We start from the raw sequence: 21,136 nt of genomic DNA on the forward strand, positions 1-21,136 counted from the left end.
CAAAGAGGTGCAGTTGGGTGGTATTATGGAGATGGGGCAGAGGACTGGGCCTAGTTAGGGTGCTCTTTCAGAGGGTTGGTGCAGACCTGATGGGCTAATGGCCTCCTACTGCGCTGTAGGATCTTGTGGTTCCATGTTCATACTCACTCAGCAGGACCTTTTTCTTCATCCTAATGATGTGGTTGGCACCAAGGTGGCCCACTGCAACTGGATTCTTTCCCTCCAACTCCTGCTCCAGTGGTGAGGTGATGTCCTGAACTTTGGCACCCGGCAGGCCTTCGAGGACCCATGCACTCGGCTGCAGAGAACAATAGCTCGTAATTTTTTTTAAAGGGAAAACACTGGAAATATGCAGAACGTCGGGCTACAGATGCGGAGGGAGAAAGGTTTCATGTAACATAGCATCCCACCTCAGACTGAAATAAAATGCTCACCCAATGATTGGCGGCTGCGCTCCCACAATCCCCTGCGCCCCAGAAACCGCTCTATTCGGCCTGGTCAGTTGCCGAGGCCCTGACAGTGCGCATGCTCACTCGGGCCAGGCGCGGAGAATTCTGGACGGGTCTTTTGTTCCGAATCGGCTCGGTCGAAATGTGAGGAGGCTGGTAAGCGGCGGACAGGATAAGGGAGGCGCTGCACCATCCGATTACGTGGAACGATGCATCATCGATTTAACGGTAACGACCGCTTCCACCCCCGCAAATCTCTGCAAAGCACATCCGCCGCACACGGCCGGCCTGACTCGGGGGCCTGAGACCTGCACAGAAAGATCCTGAAGCTGCCTTCCTCCAGCCGCAGTGCGCACGCGCTGTGCAGTCTTGATTGCGTGGGGCGGGACCTTCCTACACCTGCGCAATGCGCTGCACCCGTCGCAGACTGGTCAAATGAAGAGGAATTAGAAGCAGGAGTGAGGCCACTCAGCCTGTCGATCCTGCTGCGCTATTTAATGAGATAATGCACGATCTGTTTGTAACCTGAACCCCACATTCCTGCCTTCCCTCCTGATAACAAGAAGTTATCTACCTCTGACTTAAAATATTCCCAGTAAACGTTTTACAACACCAGATTAAAATCCAACAGGTTTGTTTCAAATTAGTAGCTTTCGGAACACTGGTGAATCCACTTCATTTTGAGGAAAAGAGTTCCAGAGATTCATGACCTTCTGAGAGAATAAAAATTGATCTGTTTTAAAACAGCAATCCCTTATTTTTAAACAGTGACCCCGAGCTAGAAATGTGGCCGCAAGTAGAAACCTCACCTCCACAAGGAACCAGATGTGGGAGTTGAATACAGTAATAATAATCTTTATTATTGTCACAAGTAGGCATACATTAACACTGCAGTTAAGTTACTGTGAAACACACCTAGTTGCCACACTCCGGCGCCTGTTCGGGTACATGGAGAATTCAGAATGTCGATTCACCGAACAAGCATATCTTTTGGGACTTGTGGGAGGAAACCGGAGCACCCAGATGAAACCCAAGCAGACACGGGGAGAACGTGCAGACTCCGCACAGACAGTAACCCAAGCAGGGTATTCGGTATTTCGGAATGATAGACAGAAAGGAAAAGGAGATGTGTAGCTTTTCCAGTAAAGGAAGGGATCAGTGCTGTAGTGAGAAATCATGGAGGCACTGGAGATCAAGATGTGGAATAAGAAATGGCAAAGGATGTAAGTCTTGCGGGAGTAATCTGTAGGTCCTGAAACAGTAGTTCAGCAGTGGGGCACAGTATAAACCAGGAAATATTGGAGGCTCGTAAGATAGGGACTACAATATTTATGGATGCTTTTAATATGCATACAGAATGGATTAATAAAATTGGCAAGATGATCCTCGACGGAGAGTTAATTGAATGTATTAGAGATTGTTTCTTGGAGCAATAAGTTGTTGAACCAACCAAGGAGCAGGCTATTTTGGATTTGGTGTATAATGAGGAGGGATTAATTAATTACCTCATAGTTATAGATCCTCCAGGAAAGAGTGATGATAGCATGATAGAATTTCAAATTTAGTTTGAGTGCAACAAACTGGAGCCCCACAGTTAGGTTCTGGAGTTAAACAAAGGTAATCACTTTGGCATGAGGACAGGCTTAGCATGTATGGACTAGAAAGAAAGCCTAAAAGGTAGGACAGTTGATGAGCAATTGATTAAGGAGATATTCAATTCTCCCCAACTAAAATATATTCCAGAGAGGAAGAAAGATTGTCAGAAGAGAGAAACATCCATGCCTAACCAAGAAAGTTAAAGATAACAAAAAGAGAAAAAAATAAGGCATATCATATTGCAAAGGCTAGTCGCAGGTTGAAAGATTGGGGAACTTTTAAAGATCAACAAAGGGTTAATTAAATTTCTCAAGGACCTTGCTGTCTGCCTCCCTAAGTTCCATACCTGCTTCCTGATTCTCTTGGATGAAGACAGATGTGAAATATTTGTTCAACATCCTATTTTGGCTCCACCCATAGATTGCTGTCTTGGTCCCTAACGGGTCTTACTCTTTCCCTCGTTATTCACTTCCAATTGATATACTTATAGGATATCTTGGTATTTTCCTTACTTTTACCAGCCAGAGCTTTCTCATGAATTCTCTTTCCATTCCTAATTGCTTTCTTAAACTCCAGGCTGACCTTTCTGTACTCTACGAATGCCTCTGCTGATTTGCTCCCCTTGTACCTGCTGAAAGCCTGTCTTTTCCTCCTCATCGTATCCTGAATATCTAATAATAATAATCTTTATTATTGTTACAAGTAGGCTTACATTAACATTGCAGTGAAGTTACTGTGAAAAGCCCCTACTTGCCACACTCCAGCGCCTGTTCGGGTACACTGAGGGAAAAATCAGAATGTCAGCTTCACCTAACAAGCACGTCTTTTGGGACTTGTGGGAGGAAACCGGAGGAAGCCAATGCAGACACAGGGAGAATGTGGTTCTCTGGGCTTGTTACTCCTTCCTATCACACTAGAGGGAATATGTTAGACCCGTACCCTCCCCAGTTCCTTTTTGAACAACTCCCCCCCCCCCACCCCCCGTCCTGACTGTTCTTCTGTGGGGAAGCCACAAGCAGCTTTTCCCAGTCTACCTTAGCCAGATCCTGCTTGATTTTACTCAAATCTACTCTTTCCCCAATCCAAAACTTTATTTTTCCCACATGTCTATTTCTCAGTCCACAACATGCTGACATTGTATCATGTTGTGGTCGCTATCACTAAAATGCTCCCACGCCATCTGTTCGGTTTCATTCCACAGACTTAGGTCCAGCACTGCCATCCCTTGTTGATCCCTCTACATATAGACCTAAAAGGTTGTCCTGCATACATTTTAAGAAATGTACTCCACATAAGCCCCTTAACACTTTAGTTATCCCAATGAATGTTGGGAAACATTAAATTACCTAATATAATTACCCAATTGTTATTTTTACACACCCCTGCGAATTGTGCACATATATACTCCTCAATTTCCCGCTGATTCTCTTGGGGGCTATAGTAAACACTTAACAATGTGGCTGCCCCTTTTTGTATTCCTAAGCTCTATGCACAAAGCTTCATTCGAAACCCTCTCCAAGATACCAACTCTCCTAACTGCTGCAACTGACTCTTTAACTAATAATGCAATGTCTCCTCTTTTTTTACCCCCTCCCCTATCTTGCCTGAAGATTCTGTGTCCCGGAATGTTGAACGGAAAATCCTGTCCCTCCTTTCAACCACAACATAATGATGGCTACCATATTACAATTCCTTGTGGCAATCCTTGCCCTTAACTCATCTGTTTCACCTGTAATAATCCTGGCAATAATAGCCATTCAGACTTACCTTACTTACTTGAAACTTGAAACAGCTGCACTCCCTTGAAAGACCATGGGTTGGATTCTCCCAAAATGGGACTATGTTCCCACACTGGCGGAGAAACGCTGGAGGTTTACTCCAGAGATTCCTGTGAAAAAGTGGAGCAATGCCTGCAGGGGGCTAGCTTGGACCCTTTACTTGTAGATATGACCCCCCACACTTCCGGTTTGGAGTCCGCGCATGCACACAGCATCGGTAGGCTGAGCTCCATGGCAGACTCGGACCGCGGAGCCAGACGCAAAAATTAGATCCCCCCCCCGATCGGCCAAGCGCCCGTGCATCTAACCGTGCGGATGTAACCCCCGGCCATCTATAAGGCCTCCCCAATGGGGTCCGATCCTCACGCTCCCCACCAGGGTGGCCGGGGACCGAGTCTGCAGCTGCCATGCAAGCATCTCAATCGGCAATAGCAGGTTAGTTCCACGCCGAGCGGAGGATCGCTGAGGAGGCCTCTGTCAACGGGCCCCAGCTGCGCAGTGTACTCCGTGATCACGCCGAAGTTCGGGTACCAGGGAATCGCCGGAAAGTGGATTCTCCACCCCCGAGCCGAAAGCGATTTTGGCGCTGGTCTGCGGAGAATCCACCCCCATAACCATAAGACATAGGAGCACAATTAGGCCATTCAACCCATTGAATGTGTTCCACCATTCAGTCATGGCTGATATGTTTCTCATCCCATTCTCCTGCCTGCTGCAAATAACCCCTGATCGCCGCCTTATTAATCAAGAACCTATCTATCTCTGTTTTAAAGGCACTTGATTTGACCACCACAGCCTTCTGTGGCAAAGAGTTCCACAAATTCACCCAGTTTGGCCTGAAGCAGTTCCTCCTCACCCCAGTCTTAAATGATCGTCCCTTCAGTTTGAGGCTGTGGCCTCAGGTTCTAGTTTTTCCTACTTGTGGAAACTTCCTCTCCATGTCTATCTGGGCATCTCAGTATCCTGAGAGTTTAAATAAGATTCCCCCCATCCTTCTAAAGTCCAAAGAATATCAACCCAAAGTCCTCGACTGCTCCCATGTGTCAAGCTCTTCATTCCAGGAATCATTTTTGTACATCTCCTTTGGACCCTTTCCAAGGCCAGCATATCGTTCCTTAGAAACGGAGCTCAAGACTGCTCATAATACTCCAAGTGGGATCTGGCCAGAGCTTTATACTGCCTCAGAAGTATATCCCTGCTCTTGTATTTTAGTGCTTTCGACATGAATGCTGACATTGCATTTGCCTTCATAACTGCCGACTGAACCTGCACGTCAACCTTAAAAGAATGTTGAACGAGGACTCCTAAGTCAATTTATGTTTCTGATTTTCTGAGCCTTTTACCATTTAGAAAATAGTCTCTGCCTCCATTCTTCCCACCAAAGTTCATAACCTCACACCTTTCCACATTGTATTCCATCTGCCATTTCTTTGCCCACTCTCCTAGCCTGTCCAAGTTCTTCTATGCCCCCCACCATCCTCAGTACTACCTGTCTCTGCATATCTTTGTATCATCTGAAAACTTAGCAACAGTGGCCTCAGTCCCTTCTCCCAGATTGTTGATGTATATTGTGAAAAGCAGTGGACCCAACACCGCCCCAAAGGCACACGACTAGTCACCGGCTGCCATCCTGAAAAAGAGCCCTTTATGCCATAGCCTTCTGCTAGTCAGCCAATCCTCTATCCATGCCAGTATCTTACCCTTAACATCATGGGCTCTAACTTATTTAACAGCCTCCTATATGGCACCTTCTCAAAGACCTTTTGGAAATCTAAATAGATCACCTCCATTGGTTCTCCTGTGTCTAACCTCCTTGTTACCTCCTCAAAGAACTCTAACAGATTTGTCAGACATGATCTCTCCTTAATGAAGGAAGGCTGGCTCAGTCCTATTTTATAATGCACTTCCAAGTACTCCGCAATCTCATCTTTAATAATGGACACTAAAATCTTACCAATGACTGAAGTCAGGCTAACCGACCTATAATTTCCCATCTGCTGCCTCCCTCCCTTCTTAAACAGGGTGTTACATTAGCCATTTTCCAGTCTTCTGGGACCCTCCCTGCATCCAGTGATTCCTGAAAGATCACCACCAATGCCTCCACTATCTCCTCAGCTATCTCTTTTAGAGCCATGCGGTGTAATCCATCCTGTCCAGGTGATTTGTCCACCTTCAGACCTTTCAGTTTCTCCAGAACCTTCTCCTATGATGAAATGAAAATCGCTTACTGTCACAGGTAGGCTTCAAATGAAGTTACTGTGAAAAGCCCCTAGTCGCCACATTCTGACGCCTGTTCAGGGAGGCTTGTACGGGAATTGAACCGTGCTGCTGGCCTGCCTTGGTCTGCTTTCAAAGCCAGCTATTTAGCCCAGTGTGCTAAACCAGCCCCAATACCCGCTATACTCACCTCTACCCCCTGATTCTCCTGAAGTTCTGATATCGTACTGGTGTCTTCCACCGTGAGGACTGATGCAAAGTAACTATTCGGTTCCTCTACCATTTTGTTCTTTTCTATTACTACTTCTCCAGCCTCATTTTCCAGTGGTCCAATGTCTATTCTTGTCTCTCTCTTACTTCTTAGATATTGAAACAAACTCTTCCTATCTTCTTTTATGTTACTTGCCAGCCTACTCTCATATTTCATCTTCTCCCCCCTTATTGCTTTTTTAGTTGTCCTCTGCTCGCTTTTCAAGGCTTCCCAATGCTCTGGCTTCCCACTAATACTGACCAACTTGCATGTTTTTTTTTTGTTTTTATGCTCTCTTTGCCTTCCCTCGTCAGCCAAGAATGCCTCATCCTCCCTTTGGCATGTTTCCTCCTCCTTGGGATGAATTTCTGTTGTGCCTCCCGAAAACCGCCAAAAACTCCTGCCATTGCTGTGCCATTGTCTTCCCTGCCAGGCTTCCCTTCCAATCAACTCTGGCCAGCTCCTCCCTCATGTCTTTGTAGTTGCCTTTATTCAATTGTAACACCGTTACATCTGATTCTCGCTTCTCCCTCTCAAACTGCAGGGTAAATTAACATTAATAATCTAATAATAATCTTTATTATTGTCACAAGTATGCTTACAGTAATACTGCAGTGAAGTTACTGTGAAAAGGCCCTAGTCGCCACATTCCGGCGCCTGTTTGGATACATAGAGGGAGAATTCAAAATGTCCAAATGACCTAACAACACATCTATCGGGACTTGTGGGAGGAAACCGGAGCACCTGGAGGAAACCCACACAGACATTTGGAGAACGTGCAGACTCCACACTGATAGTGACCCAAGCCGGGAATAGAACCTGTGCTAACCGCTGTGCTACTGTGCCGCCCATTCTATCATATTGTGGTCACTCCCCCTAAAGATTCCTTCACCTTAAGAGCAACACAATAGCTCGCGGATAGCACTGTGGCTTCACAGCGCCAGGGTCCCAGGTTCGATTCCGTGCTGGGTCACTGTCTGTGAGGAGTCTGCACCTTCATCCTGTGTCTGCGTTTCCTCCCACAGTCCAAAGACGTGCAGGTTAGGTGGATTAGCCATGCTAAATTGCCCTTAATGTGCACAAAGGTTAGGAGAGGTTATTGCGTTATAGGGATAGGGTGGGAGTGAGGGCTTAAGTGGGTCGGTGCAGACTCGATGGGTGAATTGCCTCCTGCACTGTATGTTCTATGTTCCCTGATCAGGACTGCGTCATTACAAATCACTAAAACCAGAATTGCTTGTTCCCTACTGGGCTTTACCTCAGCTGCTCCAAAAAAACCATCTTGTATGCATTCTACAAATTCCTTTTCTTGGGATCCACTGTCAACCTGATTTTCCCAGTCCACCTGTTTATTGAAGTCTACCATGATTATTGCAGTATTACTTTTCCGATGTGCTTTTTCTATCTCCTGATTGTAGTTTCTGCCCAACATCCTGACTACTGCTCGGGGGACCAGACAAACTCTCATCAGGGTCTTTTTTTCAATTGTGATTCCTCAACTCTACCCACACAGCTCTGTGCCTTCTGATCCACATCCTTCTTGCTATTGATATAACTTCATTCCTTACAAACAATGCAGCCCTGCCCCCTCTGCCCATCTGCCTGTCCTTTCGATAGGACACATATCCTTGGATATTTAGATTCCAGCCCTGATCCCTTGCAGCCACGTTTCTGTGAAGCCCACAACATCGTACCGGCCAATTTCAATGTGTGCAACAAGCTCATTTATTTACCTTTTCCGTATTCTGTGCGCATTTAGTATAATACCCTCAGTCCTGCATTCTCATATTTATCCCCCTTTTTGCTCCACCTGAGGTTAAATTCCTGCCTTCTATCTGTTCTATTACGTGGTCTGGAAACTGTACTACCCTCTCCCGACCTCTTGTCCCCTTTAACTAGTTTAAAGACCTCACCATTACCTTCTCCTTTAACTTTGATTTTCTAATTCTCCATACAACTGAACCCTCTCCCCCACTATTTAGTTTAAAGCCCTATACACAGCCCTAGTTATGTGACTCACCAGGACTCCGTTCCCAGCCTGCTTCAGATGAAGACCGTCCCATCGGAACAGGTCCCCTCTTCCCCAATATTGGTACCAAGGTCTCATAAATTCAAACCCAATTCTCTCACACCAATCTCTGAGCCACGCATTTACCTCTTTAATCTTATTCACCCTGTGCAAATTAGCTTGTAGCTCAGATAGTAATCCAGATATTATTACCTTTTTGGTTAATCGTTTTAACGTAGCTCCTAGCTGTTCAAACTCCCTTAGCAGAACCTCTGCCTTGTTCTACCTGTATCATTGGTACAAATAATCTTTATTAGTGTCACAAGTAGGTTTACATTAACACTGCAAAGAAGTTACTGTGAAAATTCCCTAGTCGCCACACTACGGTTCGGGTACACTGAGGGAGAATTGAGAATGTCCAATTCACGTAACAAACACGTCTTGCACCAGGCAGCAAAACAGCCCTCGGGACTCTCGATCCTGGTCACAGAACACAGTATCAATGCACCAAACTGTACTGTCCGCAATTATGACTACATTTCTTTTCTCTCCCCCCACTTGAACGGCTCCCTGTACCACGGTGCTGTGTTCAGTTTGCTCATCTTCCCTGCAGTCCCCCACTCCTCTGCACACAGGGAACAAGAATTACAAACCTCCTGGACAGGGGCAAGGGCTGAGGCTCCAGCAACCCTACCTCCTGAATCCCTCTACCTGTTTCATCCTCCTGTCCCTGACCACTGGCCAAATTTTAAGTTATTTATTCTGAGTGGTGTGACTGCCTCCTGGAACACAGTGTCTAGGAACCTTTCCCCCTCCCTGATGTGTTGCAGCATCAGAAGCTCAGAATCAAGCTCTTTAACTCTGAGCCGAATTTCTTTAGCTTCCCGAGGAAGTGGAGACGTTGTTGGGCTTTCTTGACTGTTGCATCAACGTGAGTGGACCAGGACAGACTGTTGGTGATGGTGATCTCTGGGAACTTAAAGCTATCGACCTTCTCTACTTCAGAGCCATTGATGTAGACGGGGTGGTGGTGTCGTGCTACGCTTCCTGAGGTTGACGATCAGTTCCTTCATCTTTCCAGCAGTTAGAGAGAGGTTGTTTTTGGTACACCATCAACCAAGTGATCTATCTCCCTTCTGTGGTTTGATTCAACGTTGTTTGAGATACGACCCACCACAGTCGTATCATCTACAAATTATAGATTGAATTGGAGTTGAATCTAGCCACAGACATGTGTGTATAGGGAATACAGTAGAGGACTGAGCAAACATCCTTGCGGGGCCCCGGTGTTGAGGATTACTGTGGAGGAGGTGTTGTTACCTATCCTGACAGATTGCGGTCTGTTGGTGAGGAAATCAAGGATCTAGCTGCACAGGGAGGGGATAAGTCCAAGGTTGCAGAGTTTGGTTTTAGTCTTGGTTGGGATAATGGTGTTGAAGGCATAGCTGCAGTCTATGATCAGTCTGGCGTAGGTGTCCTTGTTGTCGAGATGTTCAAGAGTTGATTCTAGGGCCAGAGAGATAGCATCTGCTGTGGATCGGTTGCCGCCAGAGGCGAACTGCAATGGATCAAGACCATTTGGGAGGCTGGGGTTCATCCATCTCATGACTAGCCGCTCGAAACATTTCACGGTAACAGACATTAGGGCCACCGATTGATTTCCTGTATTGTGCTATGCCCCTATTCCGCAAACAGTCTGTGTCCCCTTCCCCTGCTGAATTTAGTTTAATTTCATCCCAACAGCAAACTGACCCGTAAGGATGTTGGTACCACTATGGTTCAAATGGAGACAGTCCCGCATGTGGTCTCACCTTCCATGGTCCTAGTGATCCAGGAATCTAAAATCCTCCCTCCTGTACCAAATCCTAAGCCATGCATTCATCTGTGCTTTTTTTCTATTTCTGTGCTTGTTCGTACATGGCATTGAGAGTAATCCAGAGATTACAACCCGAAAGGTCCTGTTTTTTCAGTTTCCTGCCTAGCTTCTTGATTTCTTGATGCTAGAAAGACATCATCCCTCTTTCCATCTGTGACATTGATACCAACATGTACCATGACCTCTGCCTTACATCTTCCCCCTGCAGGATGCCTTGCAGCTGTTTAGTGACATCCTGAATCCTGGGATCAAGGAGGCAACACACCATCCTGGCAACTTGTTGACGGCCATAATAGCGCCTTTATGTTCCCCTGACTATAGAATCCCCTATGACTTTTCTTTCCAATTTTTCCACTTACCCCAACGCAAACATGAGGAGAATGTGCAGATCCCACACGGACAGTGACCCGGGGCCAGGACCAAACCCCGGTCCTTGGCACTGTGAGGCAGCAGTGCTAACCACTGCAAAACCGTGCACCGAAGAATCTCGAATCACTATTGCTCTTCCTCTCTTCTGCCCCTCCTATATAGACAGGCATTTGTAGCTGAAGGGATAGAGTGTAAAAGCAGCGACTGTTGCTGCAACTGTACAAGGCATTAGTAAGTTTACACCTCGAGTATTGTGCACAGTTTTGGTCCCCTTATTTGAGGAGGCACGTAGTAGCATTAGAGGTAGTTCAGAGCAGGTTCACGAGATTGATTCCAGAGATGAGGGATCAGTCTTATGAAGAGTTTCAGCAGTTTCAGCCTATACTCTCTCGAGCTTCAAGAATGAGAGAACTAATTGAGGTATGTAAGATGATAAAATGTATTTACTAAGATGGAGGGTGGATGCTTCCTCTTGTGGGACAATCTTAATTTTAATAAAATAAGACAGGATCTGTCCAAAGTTAACTACTACTTATTGTAGCATCCACGTAGGAAAATTTACATCAGAGCAGTGGGACTCATTCAAAAAAGAGAGAATGTACAGGGCCATGATAGTGAAGGGTGGGAGCAATCAGTCCAGAGAACCCTGGATATCAAGGGGTCACCAGCATTGGATAAGGGGTAAAAAGGGAGGCTCATGACAGATACCAAGAGCTCAAAACAGTGGAAGCCCCAGAGGAATATACAAATTTCAGGGGGTTACTTAAAAAATAGATTCGAAAAGCAAAGAAGCGGAATGAAAAAGCACTAGTGGGTAAAATAAAGGGAACTTCAAAGGAGTTTTATTATATAAAGAGCAGGAGGTTGAGCAGGGTAAGAGTAGGGCCCATTAACAATCAATGTGGCAATTTGTGTGTGGAACCTGAAGATATCGGTGAGGTTTTAAGTGAGGACTTTGTATCTGTGTTCACTATGGAGAAGGATGATGTAGGTAAAGAAATCAGGGAAGCACATTGTGATTTACTTGAATGACTTAACATTGAGAGGGAGGCAGTATTAATAGTTCTAACGGGCCGAGAAGTGGATAAAACCCGAAGGCCAGATGAGATGCATCCCAGGCTGCCATAGGAGGCACAGGAGGAGCTTGCAACGGCTCTGGCAAATATTTTCAAATCTTTTCTGGCAACAGGCAGGTGTCAGAGGACTGGCAGATAGCAAATGTGGTGCCTTTATTCAAGAAGGGAATTAGGGCCAAATCATGGTATTACAGGCCAGTGTGTTAGGGAAACTACTGGATAGAATTCTGAGGGACAGAATGAATCTCCACTTGGAGAGGTAAGGATTAATTAAGGATAGTCAGTATGGTTTTGTAAAAGAGAGATTATGGGCACGATGTACCGGCCTCGTCACAACGGGCGTGAAAATGAACCAGCCTGTTGGATAGCGGGAGAGGCCAAATTCGGGAACCACGCCATGTGCTGACTGGTTTCAGATCTAACTGGCCTGCTCCCATTGGTGAGTTCAGGATCCCTCTGCAGTGTGGCGAGAAACCAATAAGCACCAATTAAGTCCAATCTCCATAACTTTAAAGGGAAAGATCCCCTATTGAATGGTCACCTGTGATCTTACCGCCTCCCCAGCGAGCGGTCACGCAGCGCCATTCAGTGCAACTATTGAAAAACATGAAGCCAGCGAAATGGATACTACGGGGATCCGAGGATGTGAGTAGCCATTTTGAAAATCGGGCAGTCAGCCCAGGGCACCAGTGCCACTGCTTCAGTGAGCAGGGTGGGGGAGCCCCCAGGGGGACAGGGGAGAGACAGGGAAATACTCTGCAGCATCTCAGAAAGGTCCACCTGCATCAAGGGCATTCCCCCAGTGACTTGGACATGCTGTTGAGGCATTCAGCCATGGCCGTCACTGACAGAGCTACGCATTGGACACCATACTCATGGCTCTCCACTGTTGTCGCCACCCTTGCAGTGTTGGCATTGGTGCAATGCATTGCCAGCGCAATCTCCTGCGCCGTTGGACTCTGGGACTCCTTCAATCAACTAAGGACCGGCTGTCGGGCCACTGACATCCTCCTCTGAATTTCATGGCAGCACCCTATAGACTGCATTAGCTCCAGAAGGCCGGGTCCAAAGGCACGACATCTGATGGGGACTCAGATGGGTGCTTAGACCCAGCAGACCTTCAATTGCTGTCTCCCCTGGTCGTTCCTGCCTCCACCTGATGTGCATCTGGTTCTCATCAGATTTTGCCCCAGAAGCTTGTTCACTAATTTCGCAGACTGCCAGGCATGGGTGGAGGTGTGCCATTTGGTGCCAGAATGTGCTGCGGCACAGGCGTGACATTGTGCTGGGTAGCCGGTGCCAGGTGCAAAGTCAGCGGGGATTGGCATGGGAGGTGTGTCGTGCCAGGCACAGTGTAGCCTTGGGCAGCGGGTGGGGCTGGTGCCAGGCGCAGTCACCAGGGGAGAGGGGGGAGCCGGGGATGACATGGATGACCAGTGTCAGGGGGCTGTTGCCAACTCATCCATTCAGTCCACTTGAGATCATTGAACTTCTTACGGCACTGAGTGGCAGTCCTCCTGGTCATACTCCTTGCCCTGAAGCCTGCTGCACCCCCTCCCAGGCAGCCCTTGCTTCCCTGTGGCTGTCCCACTGAGCCCCTCGGAGGACTCGACCGCGTCCATGTGTCTGACCAGGTCGGATCCCCGAATCGCGATGTTGGTCTCCACAGTGACATGGCTGTGTGCTATCTGGGGATTGCTCTGAGGGAACGGTTTAAGTGCTGCTCTCCCTTGTTCATGGGCAGCGTTTGGGCGTGGTCCCAGTGAATAAGCTGGCGGGACAGTAATTTATAACGTAAATCTTGTGGGGGTTTATTAAGTGGGCTAATTAACGTTAGATACCAGTGACGGCCTTGCCGGGTCTGCCGTCGGGAAACACCCAGCTAATTCCGCTCGCTACCACACTTAAAACAAATTCCGTGAGATCGCGCCCCTTGTCTTACAAATTAGATGGCTATTTTTGAGCAGTTGTTCAGGTGTGTAGATGAGGGGAGTGTGTTGATGTAGTCCACATGGACTTTAAAAAGGCTTTTGACAAAGTCCCACATGGGAGCCTGATGAAGAAGGTAAGAGCCCTTGGGATCCAGAACAATTGGCAAACTGGATCCAAAACTGGCTCAGTAGTCGGAGGTCGAGGGTGATGGTTGAAGATTATTTTTATGACTGCAAGCCTGTGTCAAGTGGTGCTCCCAGAGATCAGATTGGGTCCCTTGTGGTTCGTAGTGTATATTAATGGCTTGGATGGGAATGTAGGAGGTATGATAAGTAAGTTCGCAGATGACACAAAAGTTGGTGCTGTGGTAAATTGTGAGGAGCAAGGCCTTAGATTGCAGGGTGACATAGATGTGCTGGTTAGATGGGCAGAAGAGTGGCACATGGAATTCAATTATGAAAAGTAGGAGGTAATGCATTTTTGGAGGACTTACAAGGGAATACAAAATGAATGGTCGGTCCCTAGGAAGTACAGAGGATCAAAGGGTATTTGGTTCACAGATCTCTAAAGACAGCAGAAAAAGTAGAGAAGGTGGTTCAGAAGGCCGATGTGATTCTTGCCTTTATTAACCAAGGCATTGAATATAAGATCACGGAGGTTATGCTGGAGCTGCATAAAACACTGGTTAGGATCCAGCTGGAGTACTGTATGCATTTTGGTCACCACAATATAGAAAGGAAGTGATTGCACTGGAGAGGGTGCAGAGGAGATTCACCAGGATGTTGCCTGTGCTGGTGTTTCAGCTATCGAGAGAGACTCGATCGGCTGGGGTTGTTTCCTGGAGCAGAGTAGGCTGAGGAGGAATATTACCAAGGTGTATAAAATTATGAGGGACATAGATAGGGTGGATAGGAAGCTACTTTTCCCCTTAATTCAGGGGTCAATAACCAGGGGGCATAGATTTAAGGTACTGAGCAGTGGGTTTAGAGGAGATGTCAGGAAAACCTTTTTCACCTAGAGGGTGATTGGAATCTGCAGCTCACTGCCTGAAAGGATGGTAGAGGTGGGAACCCTCAACTATTAAGATGTGTTTGAATGAGCACTTGAAATGCCATTGTATACAAGATATACGAAGCGCTGAAGGAGCTCTTTCCGTGCTGTAAAACTCTATGACTGTATGACCCTGTAATCTAGAACATGAGGTCAGAGTTTTAGGAAAGAGAGTAGCAGATTTAAACAAAGATGAGGAAAACTTACTTCTCTCAAAATCTGTTGAGTTCAGTACTTCAGAGCACAGAGGTTGCTCGGATATTGGGTTAGTTTAAGGATCAGATAGATAGGTTTTCAGTTAGCAATGGGTGGGAGTTATGGAAAATGGGCAGGAAAGTGGAGTTTAGGCCACGAGGAGATCTAGCATGATCGTTTTGAATGGCGGAGGCGGCCAATGTGGATAAATTGTCTACTGCTCCTGGATCTTATGTTCCTATCCACCCTGCCAATACCCCTCAGGATCTTAAAGGTTTCAATAAAATTGTCTCTTACTCTTCTGAACTCCAGTGTATAAAGCTGAACTTTTCTAATGAGTCAACCTGTCCATTCAGGTATTAGTCTCGTAAAGCTTCTCTGAACTGCTTCAAATACATTTACATCTTTCTATAAATAAGGAGACCAAGAGTATACACAGATGTGGTCTCACCATACCCTGTACAACTGAACAGTAAGAAGTCTTACAACACCAGGTTAAAGTCCAACAGGTTTGTTTCAAACACGAGCTTTCGGAGCACGGCTCCTTCTTCATGTACAACTGAAAGATAATCTCCCTAATTTTGTAATCTATTCCCCTCACAGTGAAAAATATAATTCCATTATCTTTCCGAATTACTGGCTGCATCTCCGTACCAGGCTTTGTGATTAATATCCCTCTAAAACTCAAGATTCTGCTATCTCTAGCCGTTTAGATAATTTATTTTTCATTCTTCCTGCCAAAATGGACCATTTCTCAATTCTCTGCAGTATACTCAATTTGCCAGATCTTTCCCCACTCACTTGACCTACCCTTATCCCTTTGTAACCTCCGTATGTCTCTTCGAAATTTGCTTACCTATCTTTTAAATTATAATAATAGTGATCGTTTTTGTCACAAGTAGGCTTACATTAATACTGCAATTAAGTTACTGTGAAAAGCCCCTAGTCTGTTTGGGGACACAGAGGGAGAATTCAGATTGTCCAAATTACTTAGCAGCACATCTTTCGGGACTTGTGGGAGGAAACCGTAGCACCAGTACAAAACCCACGCACACACGGGGCAAACTCGTGGACTCCACACAGTGACCCAAGCCGGGAATCAAACCTGGGATCCTGGAGCTGTGAAACAATAGTGGTACCGTTGAGTCATCAGCAAATTTCACAACCATCATTTTCATCCCTTCACCTCAGTCAATTCATATAAATTGTAAAAGGTTGAAGCAACAACACTGTGGCACACCACTCGTTACATCCTGACAACTAGAAAGAGACTAATTTATGTCAATTCTCTGTTTCCTGTTCGCTCGTCAATCTTCCATTTTGTTCTACTGCGGGAGCTTACTGCCTTGTTTCCACTGCCTGTGTTTTGCATTGAAAACACTTTAAAATGTGCCATCTGGTGCCTGATACAGCTCACCAATGAGTATTTGCTCCTTCTTTGTAACATGGGGTTCAGTATCTTGCATATCTTCAAATAATTCTATTCAAAATGGTGGAAGGCTGCTTGGTGTCACTTTCTATCTGATTCTGCGCTTGTCAACCACTTGCAACGTTTTACTACATTAGGGCACTATTAAAATGCTGCAGAAGAGCAAGAAACAAAGTTCCCATGATCTCTTTGAATGGTGGATTGTCTAAATTGGCTGACTGGCCTCCTGTTATACCGGTGATCCTACTTGCAGTGTCATTTGTTTGTAATCAGCTTCTACATTTTTTTGTCCATTCTTAATTGCGCCTGAGAAAGCCTTTAGAATCTGGGTCCCGCCTGTTACTCATTTACTCTTGTCACTGCTGTTACTTACTGAGGGATTGGGACGAAGGTCCAGTGACCCTGCTGGAATGTGCACATGTGAAGCATCAGCTCAGAGCAGTGGACACGCCTTTTAACTCTTATTGTTGAAGATCATCACATAGACAGCTTAAGAACAAGTCTCATATTGGAGACAAATAGTTAAGTATGGAGAAAAAAAAATTCTGTGGATGCTGGATTTTGAATCTCAGCAGGTCTGTGGAGAGAGAATGGAGCTAAACTTCGAGACTGGATGACTTTGTCAAAGCTCAGCATCATAATGAATGGTACCCGTCCATCTTCAAGGGGGGAAGGAGAGTGATTTTCAGGGAAACCAGTGAGTGTAGACCAGAACCCAGTCAAAGTCAGCATCTTCAGGTGAGGAGATGGAGGGGAACAAGTGAATGTAGAATGGAACACCTAGATTTAGTAATGTCAGAGGCGGAAAAGTGCCTGGATTGGGGATTTACAACTTTCAGTCAACAAGTGAGGAAAGAATGTTCTGTAGAACCTAGAATGGTCTATTTTGAATTTCCATCCTGCAGTGACAATGATGACTTTTTGAACGGCTTTTACAGGGCATTTGAAGAGGAGCGATCGAGAAATTTGAGTCGAACATCACATCCCGACCTGACAGCAGCACTCAGTTCATCATGACCTAAATATTAGCAGTCTTTGAATGTGGAAACCAAAATGTTTGCCTATTCTATCTGTGGGAAAATAATTCAAAATCAGTGTGACTGGAAAAGCACTGCGACAGACACTCAAGTTAATTTTGGACTGCACTGACTGTGGAGAGGGCTTTAAACAGTTACACTTCGTTAAAAACAAAAGCATTGCACTATTCACAGTAGAGAGAATCCGTAGGTATGTTCTGTGTGTGAATCAGGCTTCAACTAATCATTCAACCTGCAGAGACACAAGAACCCCACCAACATGGAGAAACCTTGGAAATGTGGAGACTGTGGGAAGGGATTTAATTACCCATCAAAACTGGAACTTCATCAACGCAGCCACACTGGAAAGTGGCCGTTCACATGCTCTCTGTGTGATAAAGGATTCAATTATCCATCTGAGCTGAGAAATCATCAACGGAGCCACACCGGGGAGAGGCCGTTCACCTGCTCTGTCTGTGGGAAGGGATTCGCACAGTCTTCCATCCTCCAGACACATCAGCGAGTTCACACTGATGAGAGACCATTCAGCTGCACTCACTGTGGAAAGGGTTTCAGGCAGTCACCCCACCTGATTGCCCACCAGCGAGTTCACACTGGGGAGAGACCATTCACCTGCTCTATTTGTGGGAAGAGGTTCACTCACTTATCCCACCTGCTGACTCATCACCGCATTCACACTGGGGAGCGGCCATTCACCTGCTCTGTTTGTAGGAAGGGATTTACCCGTTCGTCCGAACTTCTGACACACCAGCGTGTTCACACCGGAGAGAAGCCATTCATCTGCTCCATGTGTAAGAAGGGATTTAATCGGTCTTCTAACTTGCTGAGACACCAACAAGTTCACATGAGACTGCAGAGGTTTGGATCTTCTGTTATTGCTACTGTTAATCATACCCAGTACTGAACCATGTTAATTCAGCCAATGTTTTTTTCTGCTGATGTTAGTAAGCTCTATACCTAGCCGAGAGTTGAATATGCTAGATAGATAACATGTTTTTTTCCTGTTAAGGCTTCAGAGCCCCTTTCAGAACCACTGCCTGTCAACTGTCCCCTAAATTCACACCATAAATTATTTTACAATAAAATTATACATTCTACTGCTATTGTAAATTAATATTAGTGCAATATTTATATTCAATGTCTGAAACGTTCTACTCATTAACATCTCCAGTTGGAAAGTGCTGATTTGTCTGTGCTGATCATTCTTACAAACTTGCATATTTACACACAGTTGCATTCCCATTATTCAACAGAAACAAGGGAATGGGAATTGATGGAGAAACTAGAGTCCCCAAATGTTACTTCACGTGACTGGCTCAACAATTCCCTTGGCATGAGAATGGAGACAAATCCAATGCAAGTAATGTGTCGTTTTTATTCTTTATGAGCCTGTAGGGTTGGTTTACATCTTTTCAGAGGCGATTGGTGGCAGTGACTTTGGGGTCTTTATATCAGACTGGAGGAGACTGGTGTCACTGACTGTGAGGTTGGTTTATGTCACAAACAAGGATATAAGGGTCAGGGACTGTGAGGTTGATTTATGCCAGGCATGAGGAGATTGGTGTAAGTGATTTTAAGGTTGGATTATTTCAGATAGGAGGCAATTGGTGGCAGTGACTTTGTTCTTTTTTTATCTAAGATGGGAGGAGACTGGTATCTATGACTGTGAGGTTGGTTTATATCAGACAGAAGGATTTTAGAGTCAGGGTATGTGAGGTTGGTTTATGTCAGACAAGAGGAGATTAGTGTCTTTGATTTTGAGCTTGGTTTATTTCTTTTAGAAGGAGATTGGTGACTGTGGGGTTGGTTTATGTGAGACAGAATGAACCAATCAAAGTTTAAGTTCAGTTTTAATGTACAGATGTCAGGGTTCACTTAAACCTACGAAAGCACAGCATAAGACAGTCAGTACACTCTGCATCTCGAAAATCCGCGTACAATTTCTAGCATTTCATAGAAAATTACAGAATCATTAAAGGATGTTTGCAATGGCTCAGTGTATATTGATTCCTCCTCGTTGCTGCTTCCACAAAGGGAATTAATGCACTTTTAAATTCCAAGGTATGTACTGCTTTAAATAGTCATTTTTCCTCAAAGGAGGACAATTTCATTTTGCTTTGCTACATTTTCCCCTGCTGATGATCCATCCGAAAGTAGATACTTCCCATAGTGACAGAGGCAGCAGGTGTCGTGCTCCCAGCATCTGGCTGTCCCAGTCCCAGATTGCCACCCAGAAATGAATGTGAAACAGCAGCCCGGTAAGGACCTTCTCATTGTTCCTAATCATGCCAAGATATATCGGCCCTTCATTCTATTACTCTCTGCTCAGTATTGCTGTGATATATGAGTCAGCAGAGCCAAGATTTGACTTTGTGTATTTCTACTGCATGACACATTGTTCCTTCAAAACACTGGCTCGCAATTATTTCTGAAGAGGAGAAAAGTCTATGGGAGAGGAGTTCATGTACTCTGACTTCATCCGTCTCTCACCTACATATCCAGACATAGGAATAGCTTCTTCCCCACAGCTGCAAGACTCCTCAACGATTCCCCCTTGGACTGATCTGTTACTTGTAAGAACACTATTCACGACGCCCTATGCTGCTCTTGTTCATTTATTTGCTTTGGTTGGCCCCTTGTTCTGCACTGTAACCAATCACTGTTTGTCGATGTCCCATTTGTCAATGTACTCTGTTGATTATTCTTTTTTGTCTACAATGTACAAACTGTGTATGTTCTGTTGGCCACAGAAAAATGCTTTTCACTGGATTTCGGTTCAATGTAGCATCCCCCTCCATCCACCAATTTCACACTGACTCTCCTTTCCACTCCCTCCAACTCCTCACTGGAAGTCCTTTCTATTTCTTGCAATTTCATCCTGCCACTCCTTCCCCCTCCCTCCAATTTCATATAGATACTTCTGAAAAAAAAGCATGTTTCATACAGGCACTGCATGCTTCTTAATCCCTCCAATATAATTCTGGTAATTTCCTGCTGCCATCACAGCTTCTATCCCTTCAGTGCTGCTACCATTTATTGCTCATGTGTTTTAAATGACTGAATTCCACTACACACTGTGGGAATGAATTTCTGCACACAAAGCAGTTATGTTTAATTACTTGATACAGCAGCAACAGCATGCTGGACGCAACAATTGCATGAGGAGCTTTGAACGGCAAGGAGAGAACCAGTATCTGCCCTGGCAGGGTGAGGAGCAGCGAGAAATATTACTTCATGTATATGGGCCCAATGTTACCTGGGTGAGATCTGAACCAGTTTGATCATCCCAAATCCCAGGTAAAAACATTTCCCCAAAAGCCTATTTTTAAAAAATATATGAATTTAGAATACCCATTTCATTTTTTCCAATTAATGGGCAATTTAGCGTGGCTTAGCCACCTACCCTGCACATCTTTGTGAGGGGCGAAACCCACACAAACATGGTGAGAATGTGCAAACAGTGACCCAGAGCCGTGATCGAACCTGGTATCTCAGCGCCGTGAGGCATCATTGCTACTCATTGCGCCACCATGCTGCCCTCATAAAGCCAATTGTAATTTTTATTGTTTCAGCTGTGAAACATCAGGGAGGTATTGCCCCTCAACTTCGGAGCTGAAAGACACATTTTCTGATGTAAAAATATTTGGAAATATTGCATTTTGCTCACTAATTCCACGCCACACCCCCCTCCCTTCCCACAAAATAGTGTTGCTTTTTTAAAAATAATTCTGCATGCCACATATAACATTCTTATGAATTTTGGCAACAAAATCTTGCAACTGGACACGAGGAGACAATTTAACATGGCCAACCCACCTACCTGCATATCTTTGGAAGTAAAGCTGAGCACCTGAGGTAACTCATGTAGACATGA

General features: G+C 45.4%; 1 protein-coding gene across 1 annotated transcript; it reads left to right on the forward strand.

The window, feature by feature from the left end:
- The first annotated feature begins 544 nt into the window (after positions 1 to 544).
- LOC119975791 (gastrula zinc finger protein XlCGF49.1-like) lies at positions 545 to 19,862 on the forward strand. Its single transcript, XM_038815647.1, has 3 exons — positions 545 to 677; positions 17,164 to 18,120; positions 18,516 to 19,862. The coding sequence occupies exons 2-3, from the start codon at positions 17,522 to 17,524 to the stop codon at positions 18,571 to 18,573; spliced, it is 657 nt and encodes a 218-aa protein (XP_038671575.1). The 5' UTR covers positions 545 to 677; positions 17,164 to 17,521; the 3' UTR covers positions 18,574 to 19,862.
- Positions 19,863 to 21,136: the final 1,274 nt, after the last annotated feature.

Source organism: Scyliorhinus canicula, chromosome 13 (genome assembly GCF_902713615.1).
Source record: "Scyliorhinus canicula chromosome 13, sScyCan1.1, whole genome shotgun sequence".
In the NCBI taxonomy this organism is placed as follows: Eukaryota; Metazoa; Chordata; class Chondrichthyes; order Carcharhiniformes; family Scyliorhinidae; genus Scyliorhinus; species Scyliorhinus canicula.